General features: G+C 41.7%; 1 protein-coding gene across 3 annotated transcripts in view; it reads left to right on the top strand.

The window, feature by feature from the left end:
• LOC149575521 (ketose-bisphosphate aldolase class-II family protein) overlaps positions 1-19,660 on the top strand; it is a 392,222-nt gene that overhangs the window by 178,094 nt on the left and 194,468 nt on the right. For all 3 annotated transcript variants that reach the window (XM_089815285.1, XM_089815286.1, XM_089815284.1), the window contains exon 10: positions 18,980-19,061. In XM_089815285.1, coding sequence (XP_089671411.1) covers positions 18,980-19,061 — 82 coding nt within the window. The remainder of the gene's footprint in view (positions 1-18,979; positions 19,062-19,660) is intronic.

Below are 19,660 nucleotides of genomic sequence, written 5' to 3'. Positions count from 1 at the left end.
CCCACGGGGCTTTTATCAACCCGTGGACAGACTGTCCGCGGGGCCATTCATTTTCACGCCCGCGGACAAGCTGTTGCCTGCGGGGCCTTTGACTTTGCCTGCGGATAGGCTGTCCGTGGGGCCTTTGGCTTTCTCGCCTGCGGACCGTCAATTGCTCGCGGGGCTTTGTCTTTAACACCCGTGGATAGACTGTTGCCCGCGGGGCCTTTCTGTCCGCGGGGCCCCTCAACTTTTATTTTACTTTTATTTTTAATTTTTTAATTTTTTAATTTTTAATTTTATTTATTTTTTAATTTTTTTTAAATTTTAAATTTTAAATTTTAGAAAACCCCGCACACCTCGGCAACGACGCCGAATGTTTACCGTGCAGTTAAAGAAATCAACGCATACAGACAATAATAGCAGAATAATATTTGCATATGCCAGAACATACATTAGGCTTCATAATATTCGCAATAGCAGATCATTGATTCTTTACAATGATCCCAGACGGGATATAAATACTACCGCCGAACCTTCCCGAAGGAGTCCGTCGGCCACAACATTACATTCGCTACAAACTATTTACCCGTCGGCTACAAAATACAAAACACCGACGACAGTCAATCCGTCGGGTACAGAAACAACGCCGGACCCATCCAGTCGGCCAACAGTTTCTAACTGTGTTGCTCTCTAGATCTCTGCGCGGGCTTCCTCCAGTCTCTTCTTTTCCTCCGTCAGATCAAGGTAGAGCTTTGCCTGTTTCCGAGTAATTGCCAAAACTTCTTCCTCGTCCCTCCTGACAGTAATCAAGTTTACTCCGGACTTCGGGCACTTAGCATCATTGTGATTACCAGGTCCACACCATCCGCATAGCAACTTCGGTGTGTTGGCCGTTGTGCACTCTCGGGCAAAGTGACCCCACAGATTGCATGCGCGGCATTTAACTATCGGCCGACCATTGGCATCGTACTGGATTCGACTCCTCCTGCCATTATTGTTGTTGTTTTGACCGCGTTGATTGTTTCTATATTCTCCCGATGTGGCACCTTCCGTACTGGTGTTCCGGTTCCCTCCTGACGGGGATGCCTCCTGTGTCAGGAATACTTGTTGCGGTGTTCTTGTTTTCAAATTGAAAGGGCATTCCTTTACCGAGTGTCCCATAATCTGGCAAATCTCACAAAATTGATCTTTTGGGCAGGATCCCTTCGTATGGCCTTCTTTCTTGCACTCTGTACACCATAGGTCATTGCCCTTAGTCTCCTTGTTCATGTTTTTGAACTCTTTCATCATCCGAAGCATGTCCTTCTGAAGAGAACGGACTTTCTTGCTGCTGCCTTCATCATCGCTGCTATCTTCTCCTGAAGGCTCATAGTCATCTGAATCGGATGAGCTGGTCTTCTTCTTCTTTGTCTTTTGTTCACTTTCAAGGTTTAATGCCCGATTGTATGCTTCAGTATATGTCGATGGTAGTACGATCTTCATCTTTTTCCGCAACTTCGGGTGAAGGCCTTCAATGAACCATCTTTTCTGGAGCCCATCTGCTGACTTATTCTCCATTTTACTAATTAAGTCCTTCAACCTCCTGACGAAGACCCATACTGTTTCATTCTTCTTCTGCTTGGTATTGAATATCTCATTGACGATCTCATTGTCATCGCGCAATATTTGAAATTCTGCACAAAACTCGTTAATGTTATCCCAAGTGTTTAATTTTTGCGGATCTGTCAGTAAACCAATCAATCGCAACTCCTCGTAGGGTGGCTGAAAACTGTCGGACCCATTCGTTCGCATCTGTTATGCCATTCGCTCTCCAGATCGTTTCACATGTTTTACAATGTCGAATGGGATCACCTGCTTCATCAACATCAAATTTAGGCAACTTTTCTTTCGGACCTGCCATTATCACTGTATGTTGGGGGTTTTGTTGTGTACCTGCGCTGTTCTGAACACCCACGCTCTTCTGAGCTCCAGCGCTATTTTGAACACCCGCGCTGTTCTGCACAGTCATGTTGTTTTCGGCTTTCGTGCTGTTTTCAACACCCGTGCTGTTTTCGACTTCCGCGCTGTTTGGTGAAGAAGAGGTTTCGTCAACCGAAGCTGTTCGTTCCGGAAGTATATTTCAAACGAAGAGGTCACTCCACGCTCGTGCTCCTACGGCATTTCGAGCCGTGCGAGTCGATCTCCTTCCGTCTGGATTCTCTTCCCGTGGTGTATGCAAGTTCGGAAACTCTCCTTTGCTTCTTCCACCAAATCGAGCCACTGTCGAGTCTCTTCCAACAATTTTTCAGTGCTTTTGTGTCCGTTAGTAACTTGCTGAAATCTCCGTCTGCGTTCAGCTTGTTGTGTCAAAATTAAATTTTCCTGTGCTGCGCGTAATTCATCCTTTTCCTTCAACTTATTCTTATTCTTGTTTAGCTGATTGACATTTAATCTTCATTTGCCTGTCATCGTACTAGGTCCATCGGGCAATGGCATCAAATGTTTACTGTACTGGGTAAATGGATTAATGCATACAAACAATAGATATGAATAGCAGAACTCCTTACATTATTCGCATATGCCAAAGACATTACATTATGCTTCGCTGATAAGATGAATACAATGCTTGCCGAAGGAGTTATAAATACTTTCCGAAGAACTTTCCCGAAGGAGTCCGTCGGCCACAACATGTCGCTACATAACAAAAACCTTTCCGAAGGGACCCGTCGGCTACATAACAAGAACCTTTCCGAAGGGACCCGTCGGCTGATACACAATTTCTATTGACGACAGTCCTTAACTTTTATATGCTGAGGGTAGAGAATCCAAATAGAAGGGAAGTAACCCACACGACTCAAAGTGCCGAACGAGCACGAGCATGGAATGAACTCTTTGTTCTCGACACACTTGACGAGCGAATACAGGCAAAGAATTGAACAACTTCGCTTGATGAAGATCTTTTCTAATCGGGTAATGCGATTGTCCAAAGTAGGGTGCTTGTGCAGAACAACGCAGGTGATTAGAACAATGTGGGTGCTCAGAATAGTGCGGGTACACAACAAGTACCACAAAATTAGAAGAAAGTAACAATGACAGGACCAAAGGAAAAATTGTCAAAATTCAACGGTGATGGGACGATAGATCCGATTAGACACTGCAAAATATGCGAAACAATATGGATGATGAATGGTGTAATGGACCAGGATGATTCAGTCCAACTGCTCCCGGCCACCCTACAAGGTGTTGCGATTGATTAGTTTTCGAATGCCAATCCAGAGAAATTAATTTCATGGACAAAAGTCATGAAGGAATTCATAGCAGAGTTTTGACTACTAAGGGACAATAATGAAATTGTGGCAAAAATACACAGTACGAAGCAAGAAAAGAATGAAATGACTCGTGTATGCAAGAAGGTTGAAAGAGTTGGTGGGGAAGATGGAGAGCCAACCAGCGAATGGATTAAAGAAACAATGGTTTGTTGAAGGGCTACGGATGACACTGAAGAAGAAAATGAAGATTGTGCCTCCAACATTGTACATAGATGCGTATAATCGGGCGATGGATTTGGAGAGTGAGCAAAAAACAAGCAAGAAGGAAAAAAACAAATCGTCGGACTCAGACGATTTGTCTTCCGGAAGCAGTAGCAGTGATGAGGAGTCAAGTAAGAAAGTTCGAGCGCTACAGAAGGATATGTTACAGATGATGAAAGAATTTAAAAATTTGAAAAGGAATTTTGACTCGGTAAAAGGGGAATTGTGGTGTACGGACTGTAAGAAGGGCCACAGAAAGGGCTCTTGTCTGAAAAAACAATTTTGTGATATCTGCTAGATTGCGAGACATTCCACCAAGGAATGCCTGTTCAATATGAAGTCAAAGGGACACTAGCAAGTGTTACTGATGCAGGAAGTGTCCACCAGAATGAACACGAACAACGATGCAACCTCAGGAGGATATTGTAGTAATAACTGACACGGATGAGGTGGTAACAAAAATAATAATAACAATAATGGGGGCCGAAGTCGGATACAATACGACTCGAGTGGATGGTCGATGATACAATGTTGTGCGTGCAACCTCTGGGGACACTTCACTAGAGATTGTACCACGAAGGAAACGCCACAACTGTTGTGCAGATGGTGAGGTCCGGGAGACCATGAGGATGCAAAATGTCCTAAGCAAGGGGTGAACTTGTTAAGCATCGAAACATGTGATGAGAAGATACTAGCCATCACATGCGAACAAGCAAAGAAGGCAATATATCTAGATTTAGAGGAAGAAAAGAAGAGGTTGCAGGAAGCACAAACATAGTTGGAAAAACAAATTGAAACAGAGAAATTACAAACAAAAGACACTGCCGGCACTTTGAAAAGGAACTTGGCAGAACAAAATATTATAAGGCAGGTAATGCAAATGGAAGTTCCTTTGAAATTAAATGACCTTATAATGCCTCAGTTGCAAATGGCAATCTCCCGAAAGCAATGGAAGAGACATGAAAGGATGGCAGCGGAGCGACTGCAACAGACCCAATGCTGCTAGCACTCACTATGGGAAGACATCCGACAGAAGTATAGATTGGTATCTTCAGAATCGTACTTAGGCAATTGTCAACAGAGGGTTAGGAGTAAACGTCCTACCTTAGGATGTATGGAAAAAGTTGGGACAACCTATGTTGTGGCCACCTACATTTCAACTGCTCATTGCCGATCAACATGGAATCAAACCCTTAGGGACCTTGATGGCATAGCTTGTAACTATCGGAATGCAACCATTATGTAATGTCCCCATTTTAGCAGTTGACCAAGTGTGTGTGCGTTAGCCTTGTTCTACATGGTCTCGAGGGCTAACAAAGGGTTTAATGGGATCCTGGAGTGTTTTGGCCTAATCATTTCCAGTTTGGGCCAAAACGAAGTTGATTTACTCAGTTTCAGGCATACTTACTATTTTTAGTAAGTCGGCAGAACACAGTGCAGGTCAATTTTGGTGATTGGATTTGATACTCCTCAGTGAGAGCTTTCCGATGAGCTATCACTCGCATTATTCAGAGTCCGATTGCCAATACATTTTAATGCTTGAAGTTTTATTAAAGTAACGTCTAATTTAATTGTAAAATATTAAAGTGTTACTTTAATATTTATTTTATGGGGATGCGTACCCAAGGGAGACATAAGGGGTATTTTAATATATGTTTTATATATTACACATCTTTTATCCCACATTGCCCATATGAGTTGAGCGGACCCTTGGAAATAGAATAAAATGAAGCATTTGTGGCTTCATTAGACAAGGTTGAATATGAGAAGAAATTGGTGTGTGAGTTGCAGCTCCGTTCTTGGCATTTGAGGACGTTTATCCTCTTTTGTAACATTCTAGACGTCATTCACTTGGGGTTTGGCCTTTGGAATTCTTTGTTATTGACTTCATTATCAGGCAATTTAGTTGCATTTCCAGCTACAGGCAGATTTGGTATTTTGCTTATATTTTCTTCACTACTTTTCCGACACTTATGCCGCTTTGAGGGAATGATATTACGAAGGTAGTGGACTGATTGAAGGACAAAGCACTGTAGCAGCAAGTTCGAAAGCATGGGCTGGAGTATTATGTCAATACTGCTGAAGTAATTAGTGAGTTGATAAATCTGCCATGTATTTGGTTTTATGAATTCTGAAAATAACATTTTATTAGCAGCAGTTCATTTCCACTTTGCATATTATTGAAGTTTCTTTCTTGTTTATGTTGTATGATACCAATTCCATGCACAAAACACAACAAACAAATAAACGTTTGATTTTTGAAGTTATAAGGAGGTTTAAAACATTAAACGGAGAAATAAGAGGTTGAATGCAAACTGTTTGACAAAATTCCTTTCAGCAAATTGGTTTAGTTTTTTGGGACATCCAGGGGTGCCCATTTCACATTCCTGTTGGATTTTGTGGTCATACCATTAAAAAGAAAAGGGTATGATGCCATCCATGGACGGGGTTGGCTGGTGCAGGTAAGGGTGAAACATGATTGGAAGTGGAATACCCTGTCCATGGAAGGTGGAGATCGGAGATTTATAATTGACCTACACATAGATGGTAGGTGAGGAGGCAGCGTCGTTAGATCCCGAAGGTGAAGGTGAAGGTGATGATGAGGAAAGAAGAGAATGAAAACTGATAAAGGAGTATTAAGATTAGAAGGAAGGTCGAATGATGATGACCTAGACTCGGTGAACGACTTACTCTATTGGCAGATGGAGGACTACAAGCTCTTTTCGAGCTGTAACATGATAGAAGTCGAAGAGGGAAAAAAAGGGACGAGTTTCTGAAGGAGTATAGCGAAGTGAAGGAGGGAGAAGCACATGTAGATGAAACACTAATGCATACGTTTAGTGATGACAAATCTATAAAGTATGAAGAGCCTACTGTAAAAATGATGAACTTAGGAGATGAAGCCAATCCGAAAAATATCTTTGTGGGAGATGGTTGGAATCCAGTGCTGAAGGCAGCAATGTTCAAAATATTTATGGAGTACAAGGACATCTTTGCATGGACATATAAGGATTTGAAAGGAGTATCGCTGGAGTTATTTGTCCCTCGGATATCGTTGATAGAAGGTGCAACACCCATATAGAAGCAGCCATACTGTATGAACAAAATTTATGTTGCACGGGTCACTGATGAGATCAACCGGATGTTGAAAGTAGGAATTATTTTTAGGTGCAGACGAGTGAGTGGGTATCACCGATTGTGATATCTCTGAAAAAGGGCACCATATAGATAAGAATATGTGAAGACTTTTGATGCCTAAATGCAATAACGATTAAAGATCCATTTTCGATACCATTCACTGATAGCATTCTGGAAGAAGTTGAGGGGCATGAAATTTATTCATTCATGGATGTGTTCTATGGATACAACTAGATATCCATCGTGGAAGAAGACGGGTTGAAAACAACATTCATAGTGGAAGATGAAGTATATGCCTATAACAGGATGCCGTTCGGACTATGTAACGCTCCAACAACGTTCTAAGAATTATCTTACACATATTTGATAAAATGTTTGTCAGAAACTTTAAAGCATTCTTGGATGATTGGTCAATTTTTAGTGCTAAGGATAAACATATAACAACACTTGGAGAATGCATGAAGAGATGCAGACAGGTGAGATTGGCACTGAATCCGAAGAAGTACAGGTTCATGGTGCTACAGGGAAAGCTATTAGGACACAGTCTACAAAGCGGGATTGAAGACGAATCTTGACAAAACCCGTTTAAGTTTGGATATGCCACCACCGACAGATGTATTAGAAGTAAAATCATTCCTCAGAGATATTGGATAGTACTGCAGGTTCATCAAGAACTTTGCGAAAATATCCTACTTGCTGGACAAACTTACCTACAGGGGCGAACCTTATAAATGGGAAGCGGAGCAGAATGAATCTTTTGATGGACTAAAAACAAGGTTGGCCACAACATCGATTCTAGCTTATCCAAACTAGGATAAGGAGTTTCATGTTCATGTTGATGGATCGAACTACGCGATGCACTAGTGGTCAAACCGGGACCACTCACGCCAGATGAACTCCTGATCATGTAGTGGAGACATCTTGATATACTTGGCACCAAGACCATGGTTGGCCAGAAACGACTGAGACCGGACGACGGAAATACTAACAGTGGTCACGAGGAGACTTCTTTCGAGTAAAGTGGGACCGATGGGAGGAGGAAGAGGACGAGGAGGTAGAAGTAATTATTGTTACACTATTGAGATTCCCACGGCCTGCACTTTTAGTGACGACACACTTGGCCCTTGTAGGTATACATGGCATCTTGGGGTTTGGTTAGTTCAGGCAACCAGTAGTGATGACTCCGGCTTCAGTTGCGATTCAGCCTACCATGGAGACACGAGCTATTCCCGAGGCATTAGCAGAGGCACATCCGCCACCAACGGAGACAACCGTTCCGTTGGTAATGATGGAGCTTGCTCGCGAGGTTTTACCAGAGGCTGGGGCTGAGGTACTTGTACCTAATGCAGAGAGGGACACTCGAGGAGTAATGGAGATACCGACAAGCGAGGGTTTGAGGATGCCGAGTGTTCATTTGGATGTAGTGGGTTCAGATGCAGTGGTTACGGTGGATACGACATTGTTAGCATCGCCTGAGCCAGATAGAGAGCAAAACCTAGAAGTTAAACATGTACTTGAGTACGAGGTTTCACCGTACCCCAGTGCCTCAAGTGATATACCTATACACACCTACACGAGAAGTAGTTCCGAAAGAAGACCCTATAGAGGCACAAGTGGAGGAGCCGGCACAGAATGATGGCCTACCACATAGTGCTGTTGAGCGAATGGCCGAAGTAGTAGAGAGGGCTATGGGTGTGCAACAACAGCTAGGATTGAGACACTATGAGAGATCCAAGTATGGAGAGCTGAGTAGAGGATTTGACTCAGGAGATAGTCAAGATACACAGGGATGCATATTACACCCTTTGGAGGAGTCAAGCAGATCAAGTAGCAGCAAAGAGGGCTCGAGAGGAGTAAGCTGCCAGGCTAGCCGCAAAGAGGGCAGCCTGGGAATCCGAGAGGGCAGCCTTGTTAGCCAGATAGAGTCAGCTGCATGAGGTGGCAACAGAGAATGAACAATTAGCAACAGAGAGCGGGTGGCAGATGAGAAGGAGAGAGAGTTGGGAGAGATTGTTGGGATGATGCATGTCAGCCGATTGGATGGTTCCGGCGGTGTTTCTGTAGCCGACAGATTGACTGTCATCGGTGTTTTGTATTTTGTAGCCGATGGGTAAATAGTTTGTAGCGGATGTAATGTTGTGGCCGACTCCTTCGGGAAGGTTTGGCGGTAGTATTTATATCTCGTCTGGGATCATTGTAAATCATCATCTACTATTACGGATATTATGAAGCATAATGCATGTTTTGGCCTATGCGAATATAATTCTGCTATTCTGTTCCATTGTCTGTATGTGTTGATTTCTTTACCAGTACGGCGACAATGGAGCAATCAAACTGGTGACCTTGGACGGACAGGAGATGGCTCAGGCGGCACTGGATGTGGGCATGGCTCCTGCTGATGAGGAGGAGAACAGTGATGCGGAATGGTCATTGGAGGACTTCACCAAGGAGGATTACAGGTCGGATGAGGATAGGTGCTGGGATTACCTCAGGACTATGAAGTTTGCGTTGAAGAAGGGACATGATGTGGCAATTCAGGCTCTAACTCGGCGAAGGGAATGACATTTGATCAAAGCATATATCCGTGGGATCTGTCCTCGACGATTTCAGACTTGTTTTGTAGACAGAGGTTCGCCGGCGGTGGAGACAGCTGAGATGATGGCAGATTGGGCTACTGAGCCGGAGTTGGGACCCAGTGACACTCCTCTGATGAAGCTGGCACATGAGATTGTGGGATTGTACAAGGATGTTTACTATGGTCGTCTGCGTGCAGAGGCGGACATGGTTGCAGCAGAGAGATCATTGGCATCTGAGAGTGAGGCTAGACAGAAGCTAGCCGCTGACTTGGCCGACTAGCAGGTAGCATGGGCTGCAGAGCGGGCAGCACTACTGGTAGATATGGCAACAACGGTGCAGGAGAGGGACGTGGCTAAGCAAGGTACAGAGGCGGCGGTCCGAGATAAGGATGCGGCTAAGAGCGAGATGCAGTTGGCTAGGAGGCAGGCTATGGAGGTAGCGCTTCTTCTAAAGGAGTCCGTCGAGGTTAATTCTTAGATTCAGATAGATCTTCGCATTAGGACAGAGTAGGTGTATGAGTTACGTCGCCAGCAACACACTTCTGGGATGCCCCCTTCTCTCTAGTATTTCTTTTGTTGTCTGTAAGTTGTCTCCTAATTTTGTTAGTCGTTAGGAGATGACTGTTTTTTTTGGGGGGGATGGTGTCAGTCGACTGGATGGTCCCAGCGGTGTTTCTGTAGCTGACGGATTGACTGTCGTCGGTGTTTTGTATTTTGTAGCCGATGGGTAAATAGTTTGTAGCAGATGTAATGTTGTGGCTGATGGATTCTTTCGAGAAGGTTCGGCGGTAGTTCGGCGGTAGTATTAATATCCCGTTTGAGATCATTGTAAATTATCATCTACTATTACGGATATTATGAAGCATAATGTATGTTCTGGCCTATGTGAATATAATTCTACTATTCTGTTCCATTGTCTGTATGCGTTGATTTCTTTACCAGTACAGTAAACAATGCAGTCAGCTTTGGATCTTTAGATGGAGGCTGAAGCAGAATTGAAATTTTGGAAGGAGCAAGTGTACAAGCTACGAGAAAAGCTAAATGAACTAAGGGCACAAACGACCACTACACCAGGGACACATCCCTCTTCTTAGTATCTAAACATGTATGTAATTAATTGTCTTACTGAAATTTGAGTTTTGTTGTCTTTATTTTGTCGTCCGGAGACGACTTTACTTTTTGAGGGGGAATGATGTCGTCGGTAAATTCTATATTGTAGTTGACGGGTAGAATTGTATCTGAAAGGGCGCATGATGGTTGAGTCACTGCTTCGGGAAAGTATGTGTACACTGTCCGAAAGGGACTTTGGAACATCATCGTAATCATCATAATCATATTGTAAGCATTGGAGTGCATATTGTGTATATGAATAAAGTATTTGTTCTATGTTATATCTTACTATACTACATGCGATAAGTATCCGTTTACTCTGTATGATAAACAAGCAACACTAGCACAAATAGGTGACCACGGACTGGATCATCCAATATGCTTTGCGAGTAAACTATATCTAAAGCGGAGAAAAACTACAGTATGACAGATCGAGAAGCACTCAGAATGGTGTATGTAGTACAGAAATTGAGGCATTATTTATTGACAACATTGTTTGTATTTTATGTGGATCATCAAGTATTATTATATTTGGTGAACAAGCCAATAATCTAGGGAAGGATAAGCAGGTAGTTGTTACTGTTGCAGGAATTTACATCCAAGATTGTGGTACGACCAAGAAAGAGTTATGTAAGTGCGGATCACTTGTCAAGGATAAAACCAGGAGAGCCACCGAAGGGAGTCAATGATGATTTTCCTAACGCACAGCTATTTCAGATTACCGTACTACCATCTTGGTACACATGTATCGGAGAGTATCTATCGGCGGGACAGTTTCCTAGCAAAATGTCACCGAATGAAAGGAGGAAATTGGTGCTAAGGAGCTGAACATTTCAGTTGATCAATGGGTTATTGTACAAAATGGGACCTGACCAGATTTTAAGGTGATGTGTTCTAGCGGAAGAAATATGAAAGGTGTTGAAGGAAGTGCATGAAGGACCAGCAGGTCACATGGGACGAGATACAATTGTGTGAAAGATACTGTTGACAGGGCTATGGTGGCCAATCGTGCACAACGACGCCAGGTAGTGGGTTGTTGCTTGTGATACATGTCAGTGAGCTGGAAAACCATTGAAGAGAGGCTTCATGCCTTTGAATCCTTCACACGTACAAGAGTTATTTGAAAGATGGGGGTTGAACTTTGTCAGACCTCTCAAGGTAAGTAAAACTAGAAGATGCAAGTGACGTGAGGTAGTGGATCATTGCCTGCAATACATGTCAGAGAGTTGGAAAACCAGTGAAGAGACTTCATGCCTTTGAATCCTTCACATGCACAAGATTTATTTGAAAGATGGGGGTTGGACTTTGTCGAACCTCTCAAGGTAAGTAAAACTAGAAGATGCAGGTACATCGTGGTGGTGACGAAATATCTAACCAAGTGGGTGGAAGCACGGACACTATCGGACAACTTTGCAGTAAGCACAACTAAATTTATCTATGAGCAAATAATCACAAGGTACGGAATTCCGCTACAATTGACAAGCGACCGTTGGGGACACTTTGTCAATCATGTCATCCTTCTACTCACTACAGAGTTCAAAATTTATCATTCACTGTCGAACCTGTGCTACCCAAGAGCCAATGGACAAGTAGAAGCTATGAACAAGATCTTGGTCGCGGTGATTTATAAATCTTGTGCAGTTGAGGGAGAACATTGGGAAGAAAAACTACCATCAACATTATGGGCGTACCATACTTCATATAAAGTAACTACAGGACACACTCCATTTCAGTTGATGGATGGGTAGGAGGCTGTGGTACCGACATAATTCATGGTATCGAGTTTAAGGATCGCGATCGAGAAAAATTTGGGAGATATGAAAGGTTTGAGAGAGAGGTTGTACAATTTAAATAAACTTGATGAGCGATGATTGCAGGTACAATGGGCTATGAAAGTTGCACAAAACCAACCAGGCCAGTTAGTTTTAAAGTATAATGGGCGAAACAAGATCAGCCCAGGAAAGTTCAAAGTGAAGTGGGCAGGACCATACAAGATATGCGAAGTTGGTGATAATGGAGCAATCAAATTATGGACGTTGGACGGGAAGGAAGTGCCTGATGCAGTGAATGGGTCGAAGTTGAAAATCTACCATGAAAGAAATAATATGCCTCCGTATTCGAACAACTTGGAGGAAATATAAAAATAATAGATAAAGAATGTATATATGTAAGATAAGTAAATGTAAATAATATATAAAGCTAAGCATATTTCCTTATTACGGCCTAGAAGTAATAAATATAAAGAACAATAATATTAAACTAAAACAATACGAGTACCGTACGGTCTTTAGGAGCCTTATATTAGCATACCACAAAGAGGAGAGACTAAGACTAGAACCGTACAGCTATTAGTTGGAAGGAATAAACCATTGTACAGCCCGTACAAGTTCAAGTAGGGCACCATTTTGGATAAATAACCATTGTACAACATTATAGGAAGAGAAAGACATTGTATGGTGGTGATAGAAGGGAAGGCCTTTGAAATACTGCACGACGAAGGAGTAGGCACTGTACATCCAGCACATGTAAAGCGTACAGGTACAGGAGATGTGGACACATAGCAAAAGTTGAGATAAGCATATTGTACGGTTTGTACGAAAGTCACAAGTAGTAAAAAATTACAGTGAACACCATATCGAGCGGCCATTAGCAGAGACCATCATACGAGCATCAACAATGAAGATAGGTTGCACCACCGTATGGACATCAGTAGGAGAGTAAATTGTAACCGTCCAACCATCAGTTGAAAGGAAGGGTGTCTTACAGACAATTGTGGAAAGTAGCCGACTGTACGACCATACAATATAAGAACAGTTGTAAGGAATTCAAAAGAAAAAACATTGTAAGGTCTCCACGCAAACAAAGCATAACAGAGTGAGTCGCCATATGTAAGAATAGGGAAGAAGGAATTTATACCATAGTGCCATACAACTATGCCATTGAAGATTGGTATCACACTATGTGGTAGGAACAAGTTATAACTTGGATGGAACAAACTCTGTAGGAAATAATTTAGTAGAAGGGAAGAGCAGCCGTACAACCCTGGAGGAGAGAAACATTTCATCCGTACAGCCAGATAGAGCATTAGAAGGAGGGACCGTACAGATTTATACAGATGCCAAAGATAGTAAAAGAAACTTTTGAAATAAAGTTGTACGGAGGAAAGCAACTGACCTAATTGATTGGTATTCAACCAAAACGACAAATATTTGATAGTTATGCATTCAGTTGGGAAGAGAGCTTGGAAAAAGAAATTGGAAGAAGATAGAGCAACAATTGTAGCCATGAACATGAATGTAAAGACTTTGCCATCTGGAGTCGGTGTAGCAGGAGGGACACGTACAAGACCAAGCAAAAAGAAAGGGAAGCAAACAGCACAATCGGTTGCAATGAATAATCTCACAGCGTAGAATGTTTCATTTGAAGGGTTGAATGGAGTAGAATGCAGGAAGTGGTGCTAGGAGACACCTGATAACCATCCAGTGAAGCCCAGCATTCGAAAGGCACAGTTTGAATGGGTAATACAAATGCCTATATTTTGTATCCGAGATCATGAAGGGTTTTTACACCTCATGATAGAAATGTATGATAGGTTCTCTCGAACCAATACGTTTGCCTATCTTGGATGGAACTCGGTAATATCATTCAGATTGGTGGACTTCACACGGGTATTCGAGATACTTGGTCATGCACAAGGGGGAAGGAAAATAGATAGCAGACTAAAAAAGTTGAGTTGGGAGGTAAAGACACAATTGATACAACTGGTATGTGGGGATTTGACAAAGACAAAGCAAGAAGCTCTCACATACATGTCGAAGGGTAGAGGATTGAAGAAATCCAACATGCAGGAAGGGCACTGGCATTGTCTTATGGATGTAAAAAGTCGTCTCATAGGATCTAGGCACACTTCAAACATATCATTCCCACAGGTGGCGATGATGAACGAGATTTTGAAAGGAAGATTCTATGATTGGGCTACATTGTTAGTAGAACGGATGTATGAATTTATGACATTGCAACACAAGACCTTCTACATGCAACACTATGCCATCGGGCTATTCTTGGAGGCAATGACGCAGATGATCCGCAACGATGCACTGGAGGCCAAATTGGGACCACTCGCGCTAGGCGAACCCGTGATTATACAATGGAGGCATCTTGATACACTTGGCAGTAAGACCATGGTCGGACAAAAATGACCGAGATCGGATGATGAAAATATTGATAGTGGTCACGAGGAGACTTCTTCTAAGGAGAGTGGGACTGACGGGGAGGATGAAGAGGACCAGGAGGTAGAAGTAATTATAGCTACACCGTTGAGATTTCGACGGCCTGCACTCTCAGCAATGACACACTTGGTTCTCGTAGGTATACATGGCATTTCGGGGTTTGGTCAGTTTAGGCAGCTAGTTGTTTACTGTATGGGGTAAATAGTCTAATCCATACAAACAACAGACAAGAACATGTAACACAACAGTACTCCTTTTATTATTCGCCTATATGTCGAAGAGATTACATAGTGCTCCAATGATGATTACAACCATGATCCAAAGTCCATTTCGGACGGTGTACATATACGATTTCGAAGGGGTGATTCAATCGTTGTGCCCATTCGGAAATAATTAATTGTACTCGTCAGCTACATAATAATTACTGACTACATGCTAATCTACCCGTCGCCTATTTTATAACTTTACCGACAACACCAATACTGATGACTCCGGCTTTAGTTGTGATTCAGCCTGCTGCAGAGTGTCGTCAGTAGAAATTGTGTAGCCGACGGGCTCATGTTTTCGGTAAAGATTTTGTAGCTGACGGGTAGATTAGTATTGTTATGTAGCCGATGGACCCCTTCGGGAAGGTTCGGCGGGAAGTATGAGGTTTCACCGTACACCAACGCCTCGAACGACATACCTTCACACACCTAAGCAAGAAGTAGTTTCGGAGGAAGATCCTCTACAAACATAGGTGGAGGGGAGTCACCTAACATAGATTGATGGCTACCACATAGCACTATTGAGCGGATGGAGGAAGCAATAGAGAGGGCTATGGGTGCTCAATAGCAGCCTCTAGTAGTACCAGAAATAAGGATGAGAGAGGCATTCTTCGCTGTTATAGCGACTCTAGCGACTCGGGCTCACCAAGTAGTGGCCTCTGCAAAGACACAGTCCTTGGACTTATAGTAAAGGAGCTAGAAGGTGTGAGATCCTTCATGAGAGTAGGATGCGTGGTGGCCTTTACAATTTGTTTTGAGGAGTGAGGATGGCCGAGTGTGGAGACTACAGAGATGCGCCAGGATTGGGCCACTACGAGAGAGCCAGGTATGGAGAGCCAAGTAGAGGCTTTGACTCAGGAGATAGTGAAGATTCACAGGGATGCATATTACACTCTTTAGAGGAGCTAGGCAGACCAGGAACAGCAGAGAGGGCTGAGGAGGAGTCAGCTACCAAGCTAGCCACGAAGAGGGCAGCCTGAGAATTCGAGAGGGCAGCATTGTTAGTCCGACAGAGTCAGCTACAGAAGGTGGTAGTAGAGGAGCGGGTGGCAAAGGAGAAAGAGAGAGAGTTGGGAGAGATTGTTGAAATGATGCAATTAGCTTTGGAGCTTCAGATTGAGGCTGAAGCAGAATTGAAAGTATGGAAGGAGCAAGTGTATAAGCTATGAGTAGAGCTGAACAAGCTTAGGGCACGGATGGCCACTACACCAGGGACGCATCCCTCTTCTTAGTGTTTAAATATTGATGTAATTATTTGTTTTGGTTGTAGTTGAGTTTTGTTGTAAGAGTTGTCTTTATTTTGTTGTCCGGAGACGACTTTACTTTTTGGGGGAATGATGTTGTCGGTAAATTTTATAGTGTAGCCGACAGGTAGAATTGTATCCGAAAGGGTGCAAGATGGTTGAGTCACCCCTTCGGGAAAGTGTATGTACACCGTTTGGAAGAGACTATTGAACATCATCATAATCATATTGTAAGCATTGTACTTGGAGTTGCATATATGAATAAAGTATCTGTTCTGTGTTATATCTTACTATTCTACATGCAGTAAGTATCCTTTTACCCAGTATGGTAAACATACTTAACTCAAATCTGAACAAAAATATTGTTGCTTTAAGCAACATATCAAACTCCATTGTATATACTATAAAGATATGATCAGACAGAACATTTTTATTATTATAGACAACAACCTCTCATTGATTGTTGTATATGAATTTTGTCGTCTAAGATATTGCAGCCATTGCTGAAAGCTATAATTATCGATTGCATATTCTTATTGTATAACATATATAGCATAATTGTAATTGTTTACCGCAAGGGTAAATAGATCAATGCATATAGACAATGAACAAGAACAATAGTACTCCTTTTATTATTCGCATATGCCAAGAGATTACATAATGCTTATAATAATTCACAATGATCTCAGATGGGGTATAATATACTTCCCGCTGAACCTTCCCGAGGGGGTCCATCGGGTACATGACAATGCTGATCTACCTGCCGACGACACAATCTTTTACCAATGACATCAACCCATTGGCTACACAATTTCTACCGACGACAATAATACCATTATAAGTGATAGAAAACATCATTTGCAGAGCATATATCGTATCATCATTAGACATTTCTATTGATATTAATATCTATATCATTTGCATATATTTATATTGATAACATTAGAAATTGCAATTGATCTTGGTGTATCTTCCATTACTTGCTTAAATTGTGTTCAATTGACATTGTAGAAAGGGAAGCTAAAGTAATTTTCTCGGCTTTCCTAAGCCAAAAAGGGCATATTATAGGTCATGTTCCCTTGGAACATTGAAAGTAAGTCGTTTCCGAATTGCTACAAAGTATGGAATAGAAAATTTTCATATATATATATGTGTGTGTGTGTGTGTGTGTGTGTATACTATATATTAGTACTTTTGCTTCCCCATACTATCATAACTGGATATACTTGATGAGTTCTGCGAACTTCTCTTAGATCATTTTTCAGCAGAAATTTAGTTTTTTTTTCTTGTTAATGATTTGCAATGCAAGCTTTTCTTCTTCAAAAGATTTGCAGTTTGTCTTCCCTTTTGTCTGTGGATTTGGAAGACAAAATGTGTAGCTCCAGAGCACCTTGACCAACATTAATTGCCTCCTACAATAATGGACAAGTTTTTCTGGGGGAAGTTCTTTTATTTAGTCAGTGAGAGTTAAAGGATCACCTCAGCACAAGATATAATGGGGACTTATTTGCAAGGCATGTTATGACATTTTCTGTAATACACTTTAGACTCATTTACAAGAAGCACCAGTATTTTCTATGATGAGATTTGCACTTTAGTTATCAGCACCAATACTTTCTTCAAGGCACGAAGGTAGCCCACGATTGAGATGCCAGAAATGATGGCGGAATGGATTTTTGAGGAGGATTTTGTGGGAGCGAGTAGCCACATTGAGAGGATCACGCACGAGATAGTGGAAGTGTATAAGGATACTTACTATACTCGAAGGTGTGTATAGGCCAATAGGGTAGTTGTAGAGAGATCTCGGGATGAGATTGCTACCCAACTCACCACCCAATAGGTAGAGTGTGCAAAGGAATGCTAGGATTGTGCAAAGGAACTAAAGGCATTCAAGGCTCAGTTGGATGCAATCACACAGGAGAAGATTGTGACAGCGACACAGTTGGTTGAGCTCACGCAGGAGAAGTTCGTTACAGAGGCAGGATTAGACTAGGCCCGAGTATCATGTGACGAGAAGGAGGCTCAGTAAAAGATGTTGCAGTCATGTTGAAGGGGGCAGTGGAGGAGAACCCAAAGCTACCAACAGATTTGCACGTCTGGACAAGCGTACTAGCTAATGACAAGGTTGAACCCTCCAGCTTAGTTCCAAGGATGCCACCTCTACTTTATCTTAATTATTTTCTTTGATGTATGAATGTCAAACACCAGCCCTATTTTGTGTTAATCTGTTCCAAACATTTTGTATCTTGTTGTCCAGAGACGACTTAATTTTTTTGGGGGGTGATGGTATCGGAAAATTGGGTAGTTAGATAGTTTGGTGTAATTGAGGGAAGTTATACGGGTGTGACGGTTCGCCTTGCACCCGTTCGGGTACTATATGTATGAATCCTCTTCATCTGGAAGGATAAGTTGTGCATTGGAAATGTAATCTTGCATTCGACGATTAATGTATACATAAGTTACTTCAGAGTTTCTCTATCTCTCTTGTATTCAACACCTTGTTCTGTATCTATGCATTAGTTCCTGTTACCCCTAGAGGGTAAACACGTGGCAGTACTCTGTCTTTACCAGTTAGTCATGGCCATTGGACCAAAATAAACTTGTCAATTCGTTATTTATGCAGACAATTCTCAACTTAATGTATCTTTAATAATTACAAGCTTCTGTTTTGCACTGTGTATGATTTTTTTTTTTATGTTTAACTTGCATGCCTTTTAAGTATTTATTGCATTTTATTAGAGGAATCATGTAAGCTTCATCTATCAGTTTTCCTTCTCTATTATTTCCTCCAGTGGTTTCATAGAATTTTCATGCCAAGTTGGATGTGAATAGAAAATGTCATTTATAGAAAGCGTATGTTCTCACTGCAAGTGCTTTTCTTTTATTTTCAATTGTAAAATGCATCAGCTACTTTCATTTATGCAGGATATTTGTGGATCGAGTCCCTCAAATGGTGAATGGTGATTACACCCCACATGCTGCTCTAAATATTTTTGTTAAAGATCTGGTAAGGACCTCCTTGTGTTTTTTTAAGTATCTTTTTTGGGGATTTTATTGTTGGCCATTGCTGTTGATGTTTCATAACTTCTGAACAGTCAATTATATATACTATCATTCTATTAAAAATAATTTGAAAGTATGCCTGAGTTATGAACAAAAAAGCTTTTGTGAATCAATTTCTTGGTCATATTGTTGATGATGCAGCTTTTGTTGCACAGAGTTCTTGTCCATACAATTTGGGATGAAGATATAATCTGACTCCCATGTTAATTGTGTTTCTTAGGACAAATCAAGAAATAATTTGGTGCTGTAAAAGGTTAGAAACTATATTATTTTGTATGACAAAATCTAATAAACCAATAAAAAACACTTTAGCATAATCCTTAAACCAATACAATCCTTTTAGGAGCATTTTGAACTTGAATTGCACCAAGAAGCTTGAGTAAACTATGTAAATGGTACTTTTAGAAATCAGATGTTAAAGAAAATACAAATTCATTCATAAGAGCTACAGTGATAGATATTCTTGGTTGCTAAAATAGCTTCATATTTTGGTGATTGACATTCTAATCCTTAACATTTCAATGGGTTTCTTATTATAAGGCT

This window comes from Cupressus sempervirens, chromosome 2 (assembly GCF_028749045.1).
Source record: "Cupressus sempervirens isolate cs-2001-9-10 chromosome 2, ASM2874904v1, whole genome shotgun sequence".
Lineage (NCBI taxonomy): Eukaryota > Viridiplantae > Streptophyta > Pinopsida > Cupressales > Cupressaceae > Cupressus > Cupressus sempervirens.
This window is presented reverse-complemented; position numbering and strand designations above follow the sequence as displayed.